This window comes from Hakea prostrata, chromosome 1 (assembly GCF_041222555.1).
Source record: "Hakea prostrata isolate BN-2017 chromosome 1, UWA_Hpros_2, whole genome shotgun sequence".
Lineage (NCBI taxonomy): Eukaryota > Viridiplantae > Streptophyta > Magnoliopsida > Proteales > Proteaceae > Hakea > Hakea prostrata.
The window spans coordinates 66,323,450-66,341,011 of NC_142600.1; the positions used below are offsets into that span (position 1 = coordinate 66,323,450).

The window sequence follows — 17,562 nt, forward strand, 5'->3', positions numbered from 1 at the left end:
TTTTTGTTAAGCATTAAAGTATTAAGTTAATTTATTTGTGATAATGCAGCTGAGTGGTGGATTCTGTATGGGGGCGATGCAGAGAACCTCCGGAGAGTGGTAGTGAAGATCCTCTCCCAGACTTGCTCTGCCTCTGGGTGCGAGAGGAATTGGAGTACATTTGGCATGATTCACTCCCAGAGGAGGAATAGTTTGGGAAGTCAACGCTTTGAATGACCTTGTGTATTGCCACTAAAACATGAGGCTGAAGTTAGAGCATGCCAATTTAAATGGTAAATGTGAGACGGACAGGGACATCCAACTTGATGATATCTTTGAGGTCACTATAGATGAGTAGCATCCCCTCACTGATTGGTTGTTGGACATGGGTGAGCCAGTGTTAGACCAACCTAAAGGTAGGCCAAACCCAATCATTGCTCAAGCTGCGGGAGTTGATGTAGATGAGTACATGGCATCTTGAGAGGGGCAGGTACATGTACAGGGGGCTGCCGCCACTGCAGATGAGGATTGGATGGTGTAGCTTGGCACGCACGAGGATGATCCAGATGATACCCTTGCTCCCAATCCCAATCATACTCAGTGGTGGTGGTGGAGGAGTACATGAGCGATTACATGTTGCATTATCAGAGACACATCATCCCCCAAGAGATACACTGAAGAGACTCAGCACACGCATGCCACCCAGGATGACAATCATGGTGGTGAGCTTTATCGTGGTTGTCCTATGAGCTACACTCGGCCAGGGAGGGGGGAGGCTCATGGGGGGAGCAGCAGCACATGCATGGGTATGGGCCGTATTGTCACACCCCACCCGCCGGTCTTGGTTACCCGCCCGACAACCCGTGGGAGTGAACTGTCACACGATCCACAGTCTTACCATCAATAATAATAAATGCAAGTAATAGATAATCATTAGCAAGAATAAGTGCAATAATTAATAGAAAGATTACAGAAGTCCAAATACTCCAATAAAATAATAATGGAAAGAATCAATGATAAAAAAGAAAAATGAGTTCAGCGGAAGCAATTCAAAAAAAGACTAAGTAAGTTTCTTTCGGTTTCTTTCTCCATATCTAAATGATATTTCTCATGAATAATAAGGAAGGGGGGGGTCCTTCAGTCCTTATCAATGCGGTCCTCAAATATCCTGGCAATCTACCTCCTTCATCCGTCAATGGGTGCTATAAGCCCACTCCAAGCATCCACAGGAAGCTTCATGCTCTGTAAGTTCATGTACCACTGTCTATGTCACATCAGCTTCATACGAGAAGGCTCTTTCATACGAATCATCTCCAACTTCCGACGTTGTGCCACCATCTGTACAGCTCATATAATATATACAATGAAAGGAATGAGTTCTGATGAACTCAGTAAGGAACAGACAATTCTCATATATATGTCAATACAATCCACGAATGCACATATGAAATGATATGGATGGTATGCAGAAATATGAATGCTACTAAGATCTAACTATGCAAGTCTCTAATAGTTGACATGCTTTAAGATATACACCAGCCCTCCTCTGGGTAGGTCCAATCACTCTAATCCCTCACGGACTGGCTATCTCTATGGGATCCTGGGTAAAGGGGTAAGTCCACACTTGGCTCTCAAACCATGGCTGGGCTTTAGGTCAACACTCTCTTACCACAACCATTGGCATGAGTACTAGCGCATGTCGGGGTCTCTAATCCAATACAAGTCATACTGGTAACATACTATATGAAGTCCAGATACTTCCCCTATGGCACCAACCAACTCAGTTCAGTATCCTTCGTAACCTAAGAATGATAACCCTCACGGACCGGGCTCTGCGCTGTTGGACTCCATTCCTTAACCCTATGGTCATCCACATATTATTGGGGCAGATGCTCTCACGACTCCTCACGACACCCGGTCCGCTCCTTGGACGTCCATGAGCCCAACCCTAACATATGCAACCCTACCATTGCATGACCAATAGTGGACCACTGAATCTTCACACGGACTGGTTACTGCTATAGGATGAAACAGAGTCAAATCACCATCGTCACGGGTCATCCGGTTTCAATTCTCCTACCGAAAGGGTAGTAGCATGTGGGGTACCTAGCCATGCAATGTCATCCAGTAGTTATGATAGTGCTGGAGGCATCAGTGAGCATGTGTCCTATACCACAACCCTCTGATATCTCAAGCCAAGATTTCCTAATGGAATACCCTTTCCATCAGAACCATAATACACCAATCATCATCATACCACAATCACAATTGATAAAGTACATACAAGAATATTACAAACAACAACTATACAATAAGATCAACATGCTTATTACAGTTACAACAATATATACAATTATTGAATAGTAAAGAAAGACATTGATCTAGCATGTTCAAGTCATTGCATAAAGATAAGAATGTATATCCTTACCTGAATTACGTAAAAGCTCTTTAAAATGCAATCCACAAATAATTATAAGACTTTCAGTAGAAACAGAGGACACCTATAAACAAGGTTACAAGATCATATAAGAGTCAAGAGTCAAATCAGAGCAATACTCAAACCTACATAGTCACTATGACCCAGCCGGTCACTTGGCTCAAGCGACCGCCTTGAGCAACCGCCCCAAAAATAGTGTTTTCAATCCGAAACTTAGGCTTTTGATCATCCGATTTCAACCCAATTTTGGGATGATCTCAATCCGAATTTCGAACCTAACACATCCATAATCAAGGGGTAACACGAAACCCTAAAATTAACGCAGATCTATCACCCAAAATCCTCCCCTTGGTTAGATCCATCCTTTTCACGAAAGCAGGGTTTCGTTTTCGAACATGATCTCATCAAGAACATTAAAAAGGGGATACCGCAATAAGAGGATCATGAACAACCAAAGAGGGTACTACACTACACTATTCAATAGCTGAAGAAAGAGACTAAGTGAATGGGGATTCACTTACCTTAACCAAATCAGTAAGAATAGGAGGGAAGAGGTTCCAGATCACCAACAACACTTTGCCCACTTTCCAACATGTCTCCACTGTCTCCTAACCACCAAAAACAGCAATTCCAAATATAATATTCATTAATTGGGTGAGGGTTGCTATTTATAGAAGTTTGGGGGCAAAATTAGGGTAAAACCCCGCAACCAGGACCAAGCGGTCACTTGGGGCGGTCGCTTGGTTCAATCAACCGCCCCCTAGCATATTGCTATACAAGGGTACTTTGCTTAAGGGGTTGAAACCCAAACACAACCTAACCCTAATCAACACATGGGGGAGGTCTTACCTTCATTCTGGACATCTCCAAACACCACTTGCCTTCCACCAAAGGTCCAACTTCCCAGTAAGGCAAGTTCTTCATCAAGAGAATCAAGATCCATGGGTTCAGGGTATGGATCATGGACTTTTATCCGAACACTCCACGACTTAATCCGGTTTGACCTTCGAGTTATCTGACCGGCAATACGGATTCCGAGTTAAAATTACGGGGGTTGTTAACACGTATGGCTATGGTTCTAGTGACAATACTTGAGCGTATGGCCCATAAGGCCATTTTGATCCGATGGACAGGTTGTCGAGAGTGATGGGGTCCATGAGCTTGAAGGAGTTTGTAGGCTCCACACCTGCTTATGGCTATGGTGCCCCTTTCGCTTATGGACACGATGATACATATCTGTCTTTTAGGAGTTCGCACTAACATGGGTATAATGATGGATCTTCCATGAGCTTGGGTTCGTAGGATGGCAAGACGTATGGGGATTATAATGGTTGGGGTCATCATCATCATAGTCCCACTTATGCCTCCATTTGGCTCGGAGACAACTGCTATGTTTGAGACAGCATACCGATATCTTGGATTTTTATTTGCAACAGCCACTGCTGGCTGTTGCTGACGATGATGATTGCGCCATGTATACATAATATGATCGAACGGTTGATAACCAAATGACAGGGGTATACTTGTAAATATTAATTATTTTTTTTCATTCTTCTCAAGGTTCTTCTAATCGGATGTTATTCGCTTAATCTGCAATGGAAAAATACTTTTCACCTCAAGATCTATACTTTTCACTTTATTTGCAAAAATATCAACGAGATTTTGCCATATTGCCCGATTCGTTGGGTAGCAATCCGCCGAACCGGGCGACATTCCGTACCTAGGGCGGATTAAAGCGGTCTATTTACAAGTCTACAATTAAGTAGGCGTCCCAAAAAAACACTCTTAGATTTTTCAATGTTAAGGAAAATTAAAGTTTCATTTTTTGGGTCAGAGGTCCTGGTCTGGTCGAGTCAGGGTTGACGTCTCAAGCCCTTGGTCTTATTATACTGGCATCAGTCCAAACTCCCCCATTTACTATGTTGCGCTTTCTTTTTATTTTTGTAATTTTTCTTGGGTGGGACCGTGGGATCTATTTTGTGCTCTTCCAGAACACGCCAAAATGAAAAAGTGAAAGTGGAGGCGAAAAAAGGAGAGAGAATGAGTGTGTTGCAAAACATCGGTTATAAAGTGGTCCACGTGGAACCAACGGTCACGTTGACGTTCATCTGTCTCTCTCCTACTAAATACTGTCTGCAAACAATCCGCACGATGCTGTCAACATCTGTGTCAGCCTTTTGTATTTCTTATTTTCTTCTGCCGGATTGCCACGTAAGCCTTCGCCTGGGACCCAAAAACGGAGAACTCCCTCCTTTCCTGAATTAAATTACAAATAATAAATTCAACGTACGAACCGATACGACCCCTTTGTTCGAAATTCTTTTCGAGTCCGGATCAGCTCCCCCGACGGGCTCGGGGGAGCACTCTGTGTTCCCCCTACGCTTTGTGACCACAAATATCAGTGGGGCCCACGGTAAAAAACATTTTTTGAAAAAAAAAAAAAAAAATTTTTCACCAGTGGGACCCACTGATATTTGTGGTAAGGAAGCCATGGGGGAGCACTCTGTGCTCCCTCGACAGGGAGAAGATCCGGATTCGTTCTTTTCCGCCACGTCTAAAATTTAGTTATACTTTTATTGCTTAATTAATAGATTTTAATTTCTTTTTTCTTACTGGTAAATTGAATTTATTAAGAGGGGTTAAAGTATAGATCTCGAGAGTGGCTTTTAAAAAAAATGATGATATAGGTATAAGTCTCGGGGATTGTATCTGTTGGGAGATTCTAAGAGATATCCTCTCATATCGAGTAATATTTTAGTAGTGAATACATTTTGGTGCAATTCAATACGTATCTTTCATTTTTGTGAACTCCAATATGGTCTTTTAATTATTATTATTCATTTTTTTTAAAATTTAATATGGAGAATGTACAACTCAAGAGACAAAGGGAGAGAACAAATGTATAAGGATGACACGCACAAATCGAGAAATAGTTCAAATTTTTGTCAATCTAGGGTTGGTAAAGTGGTAAGATCCATACTTCTCAATGGAGAGGTCATGGGTTGGACCCTTGCAGATGACAAGCATCCCCTTGAGGATGTAATCAAGGTGTGTGCAAGCTGGCCCAGATGAACCTCAGATACCAAAAATAAAAATAAAAATAAAAATCTATAAGGAGAAAACACTAAAGTAGAACCTAAAGTCCTAGTAACAACAATCAATTTGTTTCTTGGGATATCTACAACAGGGGGATGAGAAGTAATTGCAGTTTGACGGAAAAACATCAAAACGGATAGCTTATATAAATTATATCTAAAGATTTAGATTTTGAGGGCCATCTTCTAGAATTCGGAGCACTCCCCCATGGCTTCCTAACCACAAAAACCAGTGGGTCCCACTGTGAAAAAGTTTTTTTTGTTTTTGTTTTTTCCAAAAAGTGTTTTTCACCGTGGGCCCCACTGGTTTTTGTGGTCAGGAAGTGTCGGGGTCGTAAATCCGGACTCCATCTTCTAAAGGTCCTCTCCCACCAAAGATGGTGGATGTTTGCGACAAAGGCTAACTTACCTATCAAACCACAAATGGATGTGCCTAGGAAGGACTTAGGATGTACAACCAATCCCATGCCAAAGGAATGTCGGAAGCGGGGCCAACAGAGACCATGGCTTTCAGCCGAAGGAAGGGAACAGGGGAAAGGCCAAGTGAAGAAAAGGTGATCTAGGTCTTCTGCACCATACCAATTACATAGAATACAAGAGAGCTAAAGGGAATGGATTTGACTAGTCTAAATCAAACACTCAAGTTTGAGCCGAGATCCTATTTGGGCTTAGTATGGAAGGGGGTTTGGGCCCAAATTTGCACCCAAAGATGGAAAGAGATGAAACATTTTTAGTTGTTCCTGTCAAGTTTCAACTATCAAAAGACGAGGGCAGCCTGTTAAGAAAATCAATAGGTGGGCCTGGGCCAGGGTGGGTTTGGCTTCACAAGATCCAGGCCCAAAGAAGGTCCACAAACCAATTAAGCTTCAATGTTAATCCTGACGTCACCTTACTCTGTGATATAGTGCAAGGCTGGCTTTCTGTGTTTCCAAACACAGTTGGAGAAAGTTTTCCTTCATCAAGTTCAAGTCTTTGTTACTGTTATGTGCATGTATTTCCCACGTAGTTCTTGGAATGACTAAAATTACATAGGTAGGGAATTATCACAGCCGTTGGATCTGAAAATACTATCAGTTGTGATTGTAGGACATGATATGAAGAGCAAGAGAGTTGAATGGAACCCAGAAACTGATTGGTCTCTAATAAATAATCCTTCCAATTCTGAGATCTCCGCTCAGTGTTTCATGAGATACTTCTCTACATCTTTTTCTTTTGATTTTTCTTCATTTTTATTTTTGTTGTTGCTTTTCAAAATATTTAATTTACAGGAAAGCTATATTTCAAGGGATGTGAGTGATTAAATTTTTTTTTAATGTTTTTTTTTTTTTTGAGATGTGAGGTTCATTTAGGTATGTTTGGTTACATGAGTCTAGAGATTTCAAATCAATGGAGTAATAATTCATAAAATTAATTATTTGGTTGTGGAATAAAATATGTGGATTCATCTTCAAAATTATTTGGTCTACGTAATTTTTGTAAATGCGCAAATGTTTAGCATTTTTATAGTTTTACTGAAATCTTTAAATTTCACCCAATACCCATAAATCTACAGATTCACGTTTTTAGTGTAAAAAGATGAATCTCTAGATTTCATGAATCCAGAGATTTTCACAATTAAACGGGTATAAATCTTAGATTCATGTAACCAAATAGGCCCTTAAGTCAGTTTCTACATACCTTGATTACATCATTAAGGGAATTTTTATATAATTAATATAGGGAGACTTCGCCCTAACCCGAAAGATTTTTCTAATTTAATTAAAGTGAAGTAAGAATTTAATAAATTAGGCACCAATCCAAGTGGTCTATGGAGGCTAAATGATCTAACAACTTTTGGAAAGCCAAAGAATAGTATTAGCCCTGTCAGAGCGAACTTATATTGTCTACACAAATAAATGGTGGTTCCTCCAAAAACTACTTCAATTTACCATTTTAGTTTGATTATGATTTATTGTGCATCATTTCATTAACATAGCTGTCTTTCAAATCAAAACCAGGGTAGGTTTTTTGATGAGATAGTTGGGGACTTGGATTCCACATCCTCTGTAATTCCCTTTCCTACAATTCCTTGTAATTTCCTCATAAGATTGTACCATGTGGCATTCAAGTAATCCAACGGTTATCCAATTTAAACTAAATTTGAATTTTATTTAAACTCACCCATAAATTTGAATTTTATTTAAACTCTAGTTAGTTGGGTAACTTTTGGGATTACTTAAATGCCACATGGCATAATCCTATGAGGGAATTGCAGGGAATTACAAAGGATGTGAATCCGAGAACTTACACCCAATTGAGAGGTAGTTGGATTCCATTTTTATAATTGTGGTAAGTTTTATACTTTATTTTTTTAATTTTTTAATTTAAGGTTCGGTTTTATGGAATAAATTCCAACTTAAAAGGCAATTTTCTTTCCAAAGGATAAAATGAATTAGTGAAATGTTAGAGTAAGGTATAAGAGAGTTTGAAATCAACCATTCCTTCTTTTTTTTTTTTTTTTACATTGAAAAAGAAAATTAATTGAAAAAACAAATTGACATTGTCTTCTACAAATTGATACAATATATCTAGTTTAGTCACATTAATTTTTCTGGTTGCATAAATTAAATATCCTCTTACAAAATACAAAATACAATAATTTTTAATCCAACATTCACTAAAATTTTCAGTACTTTTTTTCTTGTGTAATAAGTTTCAATAAATATCATTAACACCTAACCAAAAACAATTCGTAATATTATCCACCTATACCATAGTAATCCATTTATGAATTGACATAAAAGGATGTAAGACATCTCACAGGAAAAAGAAAAAGGACACAACACGTCACATAAGAATATTAATTTTTTAAGAGAGATATGTTTCTTTACCATCAAAAACGAAATAATAGGGTAAAAAAAAAAAAAAAATTAACGTTCTATTACCTATCAAATATTTATTTATTTATTATTCATGTATAATTAAATTTTCATTCAACAGGCCTAGCATCCTAGTGCCTAGTCTAGACTAGGGAGGTTATATAGCCATGGGCAAGGGAATTGCCACTGAGTCAGTCTGAAGGCACAGGACATGGGTTCCGGGCCCTGAATTCGGATCTTCTCCCCGTCGAGGGAGCACAGAGTGCTCCCCCATGGCTTCTTGACCACAAAAACCTGTGGGTCCCACTGATGGAATTTTTTTTTAGAGGTGATCTTACATACAGATGTCACTCACTGATATAGGTATCCATACGAGTTTAGAAATATATGAGAAATTAAGAAAAGAGTTCTCTCTCTGGTTTTTAGCAAGAAAAAATTGGTGTTCTGAAAAGTTAGAAAATTTCAATTTTACTTTCTTCCTTTCTATGCTGTATACTATCTTTGTATTTCCTTTGCAAGTAGAATCTGTTGGAGTACTTAGCCTTCAAATTTTAAAAGTTGTTGTATCTTGAGGTGAGGATGCCGAGGTCAAACACAAAAATGTACTTAAGGGGGGCATTTAAACACCTTAAGGAAAAGTTGTACATATGCCTTAACTCACCCTGTTCAAGTTCATGCTGTTTTAATTTCGCTGCTTCTATTTCATTTGGGTAAGTGATTCTGACATAAGATTATACTACTTTGTATTCTGTTTCTCATTGTTTGATATTGATTTGTCCATATTGTGCCTCTAAGTTCTGATTCTAACATATACCCTGAGGATTTTGCTTGGGAGCAGTGCCTACGTGGCACTGCTCCAAGTAGCGAACGTTCAGGATTGAATGTTTAATGTTTGATTAAATCCTCACCGTGGATTATCAGCATGTGCACCAAAAGTCCTTTTAAGTGGTACGGACTCGGTTTAATGGCTTTAACTCGGACCATGTATCAACTCGTTTCAAACCAAATAAACCAAATATCGTGTAGCGGGAGGGATGCGGTCTTGCCTTCCTCATCGCTCATGGGGTAATTTTCATATTCCTTCCGTTGGTTGCTCTGACCTCCTTGTTGCTTCAAAATTTTCTCTGACCTTGGGGGTGCCATGTTGACAACCTGAGCCCCAGGTCTCCGGCGGGTTCATCTTCTCCCTGCCGTTGCAGGGATCTCAATCGATCTGAGAATCTGGCCTGCTGACCCCAGTTTCCGCGAATTCAGAAATCAACTTGTTCCCACTCTTATGGCTGAGCTCATCGCTCATCAAGCTCATCAGGGGTCTGATGACATCGGGGAATCTTTGCTTCTCCGGCATCAATGAGCCCTTTGCCCAGCTTTGGATCATCAAGGCCTTGAGTTCTTTCTCTCTATCATAATTCGAGGAGATATGTTGTGAATTTCAACTTCTCCGTTACCTCAGACTCAGATCTTACCATGACCAATTGAGCATCCCTTTCTTCTTCCTTTCAATCGTAATTCATGGGATCCTTGGCGAGTAAGGAGCAGCAGTCAGCTGGTGGAGAGATAGACAAGTATCTCCTGGTGGTCGTGGATCGTGGTGGTTCCCGTCCATTATGGGTCAGCACTTGGGTCAACATACTGTGAACGTCCAACTCCATTCAAGTGATGGTGGGATGGCTATATCCTTCCGCCATTATGATTCCAAACAGATTTCTAGGACAACTCAAATCTCATCTATAACCCAATACATTTCGCTAGAACCAGCATTTACTCCCGTGAGCTGATGGGAGGTGTCGGTAGCTTTTAATCTGTACAAATCTGGGTTCTTCCAAGGTTTTTACCATTCGGCTGTGGGTGCTTTTCGTCTTCCCGCTTCGTTGAGGGGACCGAGGTTTTAATTTTTGGTTTTTTGGTTTGAAGCGGTTGTCCCGGTCCGGCCATTAACCGAGTCGTCCACTGGCTGTTTGTTGCACTGCTGATAATCCCGGTGGTTTAATCAACATTAAACATTCATCCTGGCGTTCGCTGCTTGGAGCAGGATGCCGCAATCGGAAGGATTGTTAGCATTGCTATAGATTTACTACCAAACATTCGATCATTTAATGATGTTTGGCACAGTTGCTCCACAACCATTTTTTTAAAGACAACGGTAGAAACAGTGGAAAATTGTAGTTGTTTAATTACTATCTATTCTTCTTTTGTTTGAACTCAGGAACTTTTAGGAACAAGTGTTTTATATGAAGTCATTTTGGAAAATTGAGGAAACAATATTTTTTATGCTTTCAAAAGTCTTGTTTCTAGACTAAAAAACAAATCATGCTATCTTATTGGGACATAAAAATTAGATCAGCATACCAAAAGGATTATAATTATAATTTTCTATTCCATAGGCGCAGAAAAATGTCAAAAGCAAGGAATAAAAAGTGTTACAAAAGGCGCTTGCGATCACTTCAAACCCTGAAGGTGGCTCAGATTTTAGTGATGTTCACATTCCTATCCATTCTCATTTCTGCCGCCTGCCAATTCGTTTGTGTTTTTGAATTTTTATTAATTTTTTCTTTTTTGTCTCATTTTCCCTCTTGTGGGGGTGGATCCTTCCTCCCTCCTTTGGGTTTTGCTTTTGTTTTGGTTGGTGTCCCTTTCCGTTTCCGTCCGTTTTCCGAAAGTACTTACCTAAATTTATTTTTTCATTTTTATAAATTTTTTACTTGAGATATGTGATTATTTTTTTTAGATTTTCTAAAATAACTACCAAAGTTACTAAATTTTTAAATTTCAAACATAGCCTTTACAAATAAAGTGCTAAAGATGTCAATAGGTAATCGAAAACTTGTGTTCGATTTGTATTCATACCAATTTAAAAGAATCTACTTGAGAAAATAACTATCTGACTATTATCCGAATTTGACTGAATCCGTCCGATAACCGATAGAATATTATTCGAATCTGTCTGAATATAATAGGATACGAATATGGTATTACCACTATCGGATCCAAATCCAATCCATTTACACCCCTAGTATAAGGTATTGGTCATCTAATAGTTAATCGCTTGGGATTTGTCCATCGGCTAAAGAAGTAATAGCAAGAAGCTCTAGCCACTTTTTTGAATACATGGCAAAAAGAAGGTTTTAAGGGAGAAGAGCAGAGAGAGGTGGAAAAAGCTCGATAGACAGTGGAGGGCATCAAAGTCCAGAGGGATGAAATAGTGCTTTGATGCGATTGCTTAATGGAGGATGGTAAGAGCGGAGTGGGGTTTGTAGCTAGAGACTATTGTGGTGCAATGATGTACGCAACATTGATTCCAATGGAGTTTGATGAAGTATTGTGTGTTGAAGCAATGGCAATTAGGGAAGTGATGCTTTGGGCTTGGGAAAATGACTTCTTCAAGATACTAGTGTATACGGACTCTATAGGTTTGGTCTTAGTAGTTGAAGAAGAAGGGTAAGATATGTCTTTGGCAGTGGAGACAATAGAGTATACTATCTAGGTCTTAACAGTAGATTTTGTAAACTATAAGGTCAATTTTATTTCTAGAGAGGGGAATGTGTTCACACATTCACTCTCTAACAAGGAAGGTTGTGTCCATTTCCAATAGGACATATTGGCCCCCATTCCACCATCTGAATCATTGAGTTATGTGCTAGGATTTGTTGTATTTTACTTATTTTCATCAATGAAATTTGGATTACGAAAAAAAAATTCCCTTGGAGATTTGAATGAACAATTTTGACTCATCTACAAACGGACTAATATCTTGTTTTGACAATGGTCAAGTTCCTTGTAGATGTGTTACATGTGTCCTAACATGACATCAAAAGGTTGAAGTTCATATCATTTTAAAAAAATTTAATCACAAAGTCTTCGATGTGACTTGCGAATTTCAACTACTCAATGTAATGTTGGGACATATTTCATACATTTACAAGGAAATGGATGATCCATTTCGAACAAGGAAATAGACTGGATAAATTTCTCTTACAAAAGTGCACTTTTTGTTTTTTTTCGTTCTTTTTGGCAGAATGCTTTTGTTTCCATTTTCCGCAAAAAAGAAAAAGAGACACGTGTCTTGAAAAAAAATCAAAAACGCTGGCTAAATATTATTCCGAAAATATCCCAAAACAATGGCAGAAATTCTTCCAGCCTACGTGTGGGCGATGACTGAATGAGATAAAAAGGGCCTGCCCCTGTGAAAGATACACCGGTTTCCGGAAACAGATTGAGATGGTGAGCTGTGAGCATTGACTCGGAAAAATGGTATTTCCGTTAATAATTCACTCCCACGTGAATAACACCGTAATTTGGCCTTACATACCCAGAAAGAATTCCAAAAAGTCTCACCACCGACTTCTGTGCAAGTCTTCTACTACTGTCCTTGGCTAGCTAGCTATAGTCCATCCATCATCATCAATTCCTTCTCTCTTAGAATCAGTGATAAGGCTCTGTGTGCTTAAGTGAGAGAAAGAGAAAGAGAAAGAGAAAGAGAGAGAGCCACAACTCAGAAAGTTTAACGTTCTGATCGCCGTAACTCTCTCATGCTGTTCCTGCTTCAACACAAAAGAGACAAAACACATAGGGAGAGAGATTGAAGGAATCAGCCACGCGAATCATTTTCCTTTTCCTGCAAAACACTTGACGTACACGCCATTACAGTCTAGCTTGAAAGCTTAGTTTACAGACATGTGTCCATTTGGAATAGGGTTTCAGTTTTAGCTTCCTCTCCTCTTGAACAGACTCATTATTCTCAGGTACGCCTATTTTAAGTGCTACTGACTACTGAGATTCCACTTTGTCTGAAAAGGATTTCAAACTTCAACCTTGGTGGCTAGAAAATCATTTTCTAGAGTTTTACTTACTGCTTTTTCCATCACAGGTCGAACGAATATAGTCGCTTGAGTTCACCAGGAAATGACGTCATAACCAGTCGATCTAGGGGTTCTGTTGAAAATCTTGATCTTGGGTTTTGCTGTCGCTGACACTAAGGGAAGAAAAATGATAAACTACGAATGGACGGATTTACTCTCCGTCGACGAACCCACCCAAGTTGCAGACCAAGCTCGTCAGATTCTCGACCATTACGACCAAACCATGGCCGACAACTATCTCTCTCAACCCACTTCCTTCTCTTTCCAGCAGCAGCAGCAGAATCAACCCCAAGTTCATTCCTTATACGATTCAGGTGCTTTTTCTCTCTCTTACTCGAACCATATGTCACCGGAAATAGTCACCGGAGCCACCAATGGCTGCATGCTTATACCCAAAAGCGAGAACAGTGGGTCTGGATCGATGACTAATGTAGATCATCCGGCGAGAATCGGGTTGAATTTAGGCGGTCGAACTTACTTCTCCTCTTCCGACGACGATATCGTGAATCGGTTGTACCGGCGATCCAGACTCATCGACTCTGGGCCGTCTAATTCTCCAAGATGCCAAGCTGAGGGCTGCAATGCCGACTTGACCCACGCAAAACATTATCATCGGCGTCACAAGGTCTGCGAGTTTCACTCCAAAGCCTCCACTGTGATTGCCGGCGGCATGACTCAGCGATTTTGCCAGCAATGTAGCAGGTACCAAATGACAATTCTACCCTTACTCTCAACTGACATTTTCAGCTTCGTTCATTACCTCTCCTCCATGTAAAGTTCGAACTGCAAAGTAAAGCATTTGTACAGTTTCTTTCGAGCTCTGGAAGTAGGGGAGAAAGACGATAATGTCCCTGAGACTTGAGAGAAGCTCTCTTGTCTTGAATTAACTAATGATTGGAGTTGCCGTACATGGGGAAATCCCGAGGGGTATTTTGCGTCCGGAAATATAGTTCTTCGAAGAAATGACCATCAACGTTGTCGACATCCTTTGTTTCTTATATTGGAATGGGAATTTGAAAACTACAAATGTTGTGATTTCAAACAGGTTTCATCTCCTAAGTGAGTTCGATCAGGGAAAGAGAAGTTGCAGGAAACGATTGGCGGATCACAATCGTCGGAGGAGGAAATCACAGCCTATACAATCGCCGCCACAGCAACAATCTCATCACGAGAGCACTTTGAGTTTTCCCTCTGAAACAATAACAAGTAAGCTTTTCTTGATCTCCCCTGGATCTATTTATGGAACAACCCAGTTTGAGATCTGGGTTTTGTTTGTATTTTGTAGGGTCATCTTCAGAATTGTCAGTTGTGCATTCAACGGCAGTGACGGTTGCAGCCTCGCCGGCATCTATGTTCTCAAATGTGGAGAACTTTCGATCATTCGAGCGTAGTTAGAGCACGAGCTGGAATGAAGAGGAAGAAGCTTGTGGACAGATGAGAGGATTGGAATTTAACAACTAAGAAGTTTATATATCCATGGCCTTCTTGGATCTTCATCTCTGTAGAAACATCAATATATGAAAGCTAGCTTCTCCATTTTTAGGAGAGAAGTAGGAAAAATAAAGGTAACAATTGAGGTTTTTTTGTCTTCCCATTTCTCTTTGACTTCGTCAAGATATGGAGTTATCTTTCTTGTAGTGTAAGAAATACGGCTCTGCAAATTAATGATTTCCAAGGGAGGGGGAGTAGGCTCTTTAGCTTCCTGTGATGATTTTTATTGCTTTTCCTTGATAAATTTGTTTTTGATTACTCATTATTCGTCTAAACTCAGCAGCAAAAAATTCTGTAAGATGAAATTTAATGGCATTACAATCCTTGGTATTACAAGCTTCATTAGAATGATTTTGTGGAAAATTCACCATTACCACGTAATTCTTGGAGTTGCTCAATTGGTGAGAAAATGGTCAGGGTTTTGACCTTAAGCTGCGTTTGGTATGCATTCTTGTAAGTAGCTTCTAGGTTTATTGACATTATCATGAGGACGACAATATTGTAGTAGGTTTATTGACCATTTCCTTATTCATAAGAGGGTGCAAGTTTAGCCCTGCTGGCCCTAACTGTCCCGGAGTCCAAATAGAGCATAGGATCAAGATTCTAGTGAGAGTGAATCAAAGTCAAAATATTCTAGTCTTGTCCTTGAGATTTTAGCCCTGATGTTGGCTGTAGTTTCAAACAAACACGAAATCAACTTGTAATGAGAACGAAATCATTGCTAGAATGTTACCTTGTATTAGGGTTAAAGGCTTAAAGCTATCTAAATTTGTATCTTTTTCTAGATTCAGATAAATAATTTTTTTATTAGATTTATTAGGGATAGGACCAACTTATCTAGTCCAATCAGGGACAAGTAGGACATAATGGCCTTGGCTTGGTCCTTTAAGACTTAGGATGAAGGAGCAAAATTGCAAGTTGTGAATTAAGGTCAACATAAAAATGGGTATTTAAGAGCATTAAGGCTAGAATTGAGAGTCGAAAACTCACCCATTCAATCCCTATTGCAACCCTAATTTATGAAGATTGGAGTTATCATGAATTCCCTCAATTTGTTACATGTTTTCAGATTAGGTGATTGTGAGAGACAATTAATTAAGCCCCTTAAGTGTCTGTTTGGTTACATGAGTCTGAAGATTTCAAATATCTAGAAATTTCAAATCTATGGAGTCATAATTCATAAAATTACTGTTTGGTTAACTGAACATGTGGAATGAAATCTATGGATTCATCTGTAATTTTTGTGAATATAAAAATATTTATCATTTTTATAGTAGGGGTGAAATCTCTGGATTTCACCTCATACCCATAAATGATAAATCTAAAGATTCACGTTTTTAGTGTAAAAATATGAATCTCTAGATTTCATGAATCTAAGGACTTTCACAATCAAACGGGTATAAATTTCCATTCATAAATCCAGAGATTTCAAATCTTTGGATTCATGTAACCAAACGGGCCCTAAGTTAACAAAGGCAATAACAATCTTAAGTTCTGTATTCTTTTCATTTGTAATAGAATTTTTTTTTATTTGTTTTGAAATAGCTGAACTTTTATTAAGAAATGAAAATAGAGGAAATATCCGTACAGATTTGTAGAAGCATTTGTAGAAAAGGAAAATTCTTCTTCTCCAGATTTTGAAATTGAACTTATACTAAAAGACATTTTTTTGGCAAAGGGGACATTATCAGTGGTTCTTCCAACAATGCGGTCTTCTACTAATGCCAATACTTGTAAAACCTCTTTGACACAATAAATTTATTTTCTAACAAAAAAAAAAATCCCTGCCAAAAACTAGATATTTTAAATTTCAATACTCTTCTTCCTACGCGATCTAAAAACAAACATAAAAGAAACATTAATGAAGCTTGACAGAAAAACTTTAATATTCCCAACAACCAAGTTTGCTGTCCAGTCTACACTTTAAAGAAGAATGTTTCAAAACATTAACAATGCCTAAGCAATCTTAGTAGAACTAATAATGAACAAATTCTTGGTATTCCCTCTGGGGAGGTTAGAAAATTTTTATGGGTTTTTACCCCCAATGCCTTGATTGTTTGTAAAGGGGGAGTGGAAAAAAAAAAAAAAGGATTAAAAAAAATAAATAACATGTAGGTCCAAAATATAATGGGGTGAGAGTAGGGGTGTCAACGCATCGGATTCAGATTGGATAGTGGTAATACCATATTCGCATTCTATTATATTCAGACGGATTTAGATAATAACCTATTGGTTTTCGGATGGATTCAGATGATAATCGGATTATTTTCTTAAGTGGATTCTTCTAAATAGGCATGAATACAGATTGAATACAAGTTTTCGACTACTTGTTTACATCTTTACCATTTTATTTGTGAGAACTAAGTTTGAAATTTAAGAATTTAACAACTTTGATAGCTATTTTAGTAGAAATTCTAGAAAAATAGTTGCATATCATAGTTAAAAAAATTATAAAATAAGAAAATAAATCTAAATAAGTAACTTAATCGGATAATTTTATTAGACGGATAATAATCGGTAAGAAAGGAGTATACCATATCCACATCCTATTAGTAATCGGACAGATTCGGATACCCTTAAATGGATGTGAATGCGAATTCGGAAGCAAATTTCGATTATTCATTTACACTTCTAGGTGAGAGAGAAGAAATTAAAATGAAATTTTGTAAAAAAATGTTAAATGTAAGTCTTATTTTAAAATTTTTTGTCGTTCTACATTTATTTCAATAAACAAACAGTGTGTATGTAAAAGAAAAGGAACCAACGGGGGTTGGTTCAAGTGGTAAGTAGCTTGGTCCGCTTAAGCAAGGTTCTGGTATTGAAACTTTGTGGATGCAAAAAAT

The 17,562-nt window shown here is 38.6% G+C and overlaps 1 protein-coding gene across 3 annotated transcripts; it reads left to right on the forward strand.

The window, feature by feature from the left end:
* Positions 1-12,578: 12,578 nt before the first annotated feature.
* LOC149029471 (uncharacterized) lies at positions 12,579-15,375 on the forward strand. 3 transcript variants are annotated; one of them, XM_089150883.1, is made up of 4 exons: positions 12,579-13,111; positions 13,237-13,930; positions 14,274-14,434; positions 14,514-15,375. In XM_089150883.1, the coding sequence occupies exons 2-4, from the start codon at positions 13,356-13,358 to the stop codon at positions 14,621-14,623; spliced, it is 846 nt and encodes a 281-aa protein (XP_089007009.1). In that variant the 5' UTR covers positions 12,579-13,111; positions 13,237-13,355; the 3' UTR covers positions 14,624-15,375. The 3 variants fall into 3 exon arrangements, with proteins under 3 accessions (XP_089007009.1, XP_089006994.1, XP_089007002.1); XM_089150868.1 differs by having other exon boundaries at positions 14,274-15,375; XM_089150876.1 differs by lacking the exon at positions 12,579-13,111 and having other exon boundaries at positions 13,123-13,930; positions 14,274-15,375.
* Positions 15,376-17,562: the final 2,187 nt, after the last annotated feature.

What these genes read in the sequence shown, in the direction of transcription:
- LOC149029471 (XM_089150868.1), top strand. Translation starts at nt 13,356, where the DNA reads ATGATAAACTACGAATGGACGGATTTACTCTCCGTCGACGAACCCACC. An exon ending in TTTTGCCAGCAATGTAGCAG is followed by an intron (nt 13,931 to 14,273) that starts GTACCAAATGAC and finishes GATTTCAAACAG; the next exon opens with GTTTCATCTCCTAAGTGAGT.